The sequence below is a fragment of the Alosa pseudoharengus genome, unplaced genomic scaffold (assembly GCF_046254945.1).
Source record: "Alosa pseudoharengus isolate Yale_2024_CS ecotype anadromous, Long Island Sound unplaced genomic scaffold, YU_APseudo_1.1 YU_APseudo_1.1_scf_6, whole genome shotgun sequence".
In the NCBI taxonomy this organism is placed as follows: Eukaryota; Metazoa; Chordata; class Actinopteri; order Clupeiformes; family Clupeidae; genus Alosa; species Alosa pseudoharengus.
The window spans coordinates 34,830,989-34,835,760 of record NW_027468848.1 but is presented as its reverse complement, the minus strand read 5'-3'; the positions used below and the strand labels follow the sequence as shown (position 1 = coordinate 34,835,760).

General features: G+C 42.4%; 1 protein-coding gene across 1 annotated transcript; it reads right to left on the bottom strand.

Moving 5' to 3' along the window:
• Positions 1 to 1,174: 1,174 nt before the first annotated feature.
• Positions 1,175 to 4,268, bottom strand: prlhr2a (prolactin releasing hormone receptor 2a). Its single transcript, XM_076270615.1, has 2 exons — positions 3,793 to 4,268; positions 1,175 to 1,814 (listed from the first exon to the last, which is right to left on the bottom strand). The coding sequence occupies exons 1-2, from the start codon at positions 4,266 to 4,268 to the stop codon at positions 1,175 to 1,177; spliced, it is 1,116 nt and encodes a 371-aa protein (XP_076126730.1).
• Positions 4,269 to 4,772: the final 504 nt, after the last annotated feature.

Genomic DNA, 4,772 nt, shown 5'->3' with positions numbered 1-4,772 from the left:
GATTCAACTCGAATGTGAAGATCAGAACACCTTAAACAAGATGAAAAGATAGATCCACTCCAACAGATGTCTACAGCTTTTGTTCTTTTTGCTTTTATTCTTTTTGTTGCACACGTCTCCCTCCTCTGCTCTCTTCATTGTCTCTGATGATGAATCTCGCAGCTCACAGGAAATTATGTTTCATGTCATGACCATGTCAGACTCATCCAATTTATAGTTGAAAAGGTTTCAATCTGCTGTTGTAGTTTTTTCAGAGCTCAGTTCCGCCCGGATTCCCTTATTATATATTTTTTTCCAGAGTGTAACTATGGTCCTCAGATTGCATTCATGTTGAAATATACAAAAAGAAAAAAAGACTTCAATTAGGGGTTCCAATAAATAAGACAGCAATAATCTGCCAAGATGTGTATTCAATACAACTGTAAGAAAATTTGGTTACAATTTACTTAACAGTATCGACATAAGAGGGACATGAGACTGTCATGAATGTGTCATAAACAAGTCATAAACGTTTATGACATAACGCTTCTGTTAAGTGACATTCATTAGGGTTAGGGTTAGAGGTTAGGGTTAGGGTTCATGTGTCATGACAGTGTCATATGTTCATGACAGTGTCATGTCACTCTTATGTCAATACTGTCAAGTAAATTGTTACTGATACCTCTGCCTCAAGGTAGCTCTCAGCTAACAGTTTCCATTTCAACACCAAACAAGCTGGGTGGATTTGAAGGTTTTCACTGTCAATTACCGACCACGTTGTATTTTCTGGTTTCTGACTATGTCTCGCACACAAAGGTGTTTACAACCTTCTAATGCACAAGTATCTTTACAATGCAAACTCAATACAAAGTATTTAACACTGCTTTTTTATCCAAGGTCTTGCTTGGATATTTCCCAGGTCAGCCAACTTCAGTTCATTTTGAATCATCCTCCCAAAGAATAATACCATTAAATAAGCCTTGAAAGACTGAATGTCTGTCTGTCTATGGGCTGGGACTTAGCATCATTGCTACAGTGTCAGTGGTAGCACATTCATAATAGCAATATCATTGCTACAGTGTCAGTGGTAGCACATTCATAATAGCAATATCATTGCTACAGTGTCAGTGGTAGCACATTCATAATAGCAATATCATAACCTCACAGCCACGCTCTCCTTGTCACCGTGCTCTCATCAAAGGACCACACTTCCGGTGGCACAGTGGTTGGCCGAGGGGATGCCGATGCGCCGGTGGCACGTGAACATCTTGCGCAGCTCGCCGCGGAAGCGGTCGTGCAGCCAGGCGTACAGGAAGGGGTTGCAGCAGGAAGAGCTCATGGCGCACAGGTGGCACAGGAGCTGGATGAGCAGGAAGTAGCGCTTGTCGATCAGGCCGATGTTGATGTCGCGCAGCACGTTGAAGACGCTGATGGGCAGCCAGCAGATGGCGAACGCCGCCACCACCAGCGCCACCAGCCTGAAGGTCTTGCGCTTGCGCGCGCGCTGCTGCGCCGCCTGGCCTTGCGTGCGGTGGCCCGGCGCCACACAGTTGCGCAGCCGCACCGAGATGCACAGGTAGGACGCGCAGAGCGCCGACAGCGGCAGCACGTAGGTGACGAAGAGCATGCTGTAGGCGTAGGCCAGACGCTGGCGCTGCTGGCCAATCCAGAACTCCTCGCAGATGGTGAAGCCCTCGTCCTTGAACTCCACGTGGTAGGTGTGGGCAACTGCCGGGGCCACCAGGCCACAGGAGAGTAGCCAGATCCCCAACAGCAAGTAGGTGCAGGACACCACAGACAGGCGCTTCTTGAGGGGGTGGACAGTGGCATAGTATCTAGTGAGATAATATAAAAAAGCGTCAAGGACAACAGTCGTCAGCACAACAGTCAGAGAGTGATTTAGTCATTTAGAGTTGCACAGCTGGCTGCTTTAGAGAGAGTGGTTGAAAATGACCTTAACCATGTCTTAACAAAGCTTAGATATAACATCTATTAGACTTCCTGTGGGCTTTTGCCAACCATCTGCTTGCTTTTCACACCAGCTGAAACCTTTGATGAATAATTTTCCTGTCAGTTCAAAAGAGAGTAACTAGAGATGCATTTCCTGTAGGAAATACCATTGCATGCTAAACGTTGGATGTATCAAGAGATAGAAAGAAAAACAAGTAGATTAGGGAAGCTCCCTCTAATCACTACTTCTACTTGAGAAGTCACGTGAAGACAAAGACACACAGACAAAGGACGCCTTAAGTGAGTATGGATAAATGGATATACCGATGGATGGATTACAGATAGAGAAATGGATACACAGGTGTAGCTATATGGGTGGATAGGGAAATATGGATGATGTTGGTAGAAAATGGATGTAGACAGATACAGTAGAAAGATGGATTGGTGTGGATAAATAGATAGAAATGGATGGATGAGTGATAAATAGATTGGTAAAGTCCAGTAAATAGATGTATTAAAAAATGACATTTTGGTGATTCATCTTAGTCTTAATCTTTATTTCCCCATCAAAGTTGAATTGTTTTCATTGTGAGAAAAAGGCACCAGAGCTCAATTGCAAGCGCCATAACAAAAAGGGTCTGAATGTAAATGGAATATTTCTTTTATTTTTCATAAATTTACAAAACACTCCAAAAACCTGTTTTTTGAGTGTTGGAGTATTGTGTGTAGAATAGATTAATGAGAAAAAAATAATTGAATCCATTTTTAGATGAGTCTGAAACATAACAAAATGTGGAAAACTTAAAAGGGTCTGAAAACTTTCCGGTTGCACTGTATGACCAACTCATGATTGATGATTATGGGATGGATATGGATGGATGGCTGAGTGGATGGATATAGATAGCTAGACAGATAAATACATGATTGAATGAATGGATATAGTTAGATGGGGAGATGGATAGATGGAGAGATGGTAGATATATGAATGATGTGGACTGTTGATAGATGGATGGATGTTGATAGATAGATAGCTGAGTGGATAGGAGAATGGATTGATGTAGGTGGATGATGGGATTGGTGGATGGATGAGTATGGAAGGTGCCTTGTATCAATACTCCTAGGTGGAAGTGAGCTTGATTCCCATATTAGGATCTCATTGTGACCAATGGAAACTCAAATGAGACAATAAGTTAGTTTTTTGTATTATGTAAAGTTCACAAAAATGAGAAGGACAGAGCTCAAGTTTCCTTTAAAAGACATGCAAAAAAGATAATGCACAGAATTAGTTAGAATGATAATAATAAGAATCTAATAATTACATCCAGGATAAATGGATGGATTTATTAGTTTTTTTTTTTTTTTTTTTTTTCATTTCAACCACATTCTGTGATTGTGATTGAAAATGTTTTTATTAAAAAACAAAGCCATCACATAATACCTGGATTTCTTAAGCTCCTTAAGCTCCTAGATGAAATCATACACCAAGAGGAAAGGAAAAATCTAAATAACCTTTTTGTCCAGCATCCCTATATCCCCTTGACACAACCAAACTCAATTTAACATCAATATAAGATTTTGACTATTGTCTCATATTTCTTAATTTCACCTCCTATGAAGAAGCCCTCCTCTTGTCCAATTTAAGTTCAACACGCCTTTGCTAAATATTATATTTATAATATTATGGTTATGCTCCTTATTTCTCCTAAAGTGGAATTAGGAGAAACAAGTAAGAATTCCGTAATCTCTTAATAAGAGCTCATTTATTTCTGTGAGACAAAGACAGCTGTTGTATGCAGCAATATGTTCCTCTGGACACTCCCACACACTGAAACACAGGCGTCCACACGCACACTCCCACATTACCTGTCAATGCCAATAGCGGTAAGAGTGAACACAGACACATAGACAGTGACTGGCTGGATGAGGAACACCAGGTAGCACATGAACCGTCCAAACACCCATCCACGGGGGTTGAATGCATACGCCAGGTTGAAGGGGACACAGGTACCACACATGAGCATGTCGGAGAAGGCCAAGTTCCCGATGAAGAAGTTGGTCACGTTGTGCATCTTACGGGTGTGGCAGATGACGTAGAGCAGCAGGTAGTTGCCGAACACCCCGACCAGCACCACCAGGGCATAGCAGGGGATGATGAGGCTCTTGAAGGACTGCAGCAGCTCCACCCCGACAAACTGGGGGCTGTGCTTGGACGAGACGTTCTGCTGCACGGCCACCTCGAACACTTGTCCCGCGCTGGTGTTGTCCATGCCCACGCACGAGCCAGCTGGCCCACAGGATGGCAGCAGGTTGATGGGCCACCCGCTTCCGCTGTCATCCATAGCAGCTGGAGGGCAGGCTGTCTAAAGAGGGGTGAGAGTGCCATACTGTGAATAGGGCAAATGTTCATTTCACTGACAGAAGAATCATGAAGACAGAGGAATCATAAGGAATCAATGGGTGGTGGTAGCATAGTGGTTAAGAAGCTGTGCTAGCATGCTGTAGCCTGTAAAGTTGTGGATTCAATTCCCAGCTTCCACCTTTGTGTCCTTGAGCAAGGCAATTAACCATGAGTGGTAACACTTTACGGTAAGGGTACATGAATTATCATGAATTCATGCATGAATTAATTCATGATTTATACATTACTTTATATCTTATGAATCATCAGGAACTGACATGAGTTCATAGTCTCATTCATGACCTCATACATGAACAACACATCAACTAAAGCATTAGGTACGATGGGTACATCATTATGATTTATGATTTCAAGCATGATCATCATGATTACATGAATTTAAGGTTAATTGCTCATGAGTTCATGTGAAAAGGAGACCTCTCCT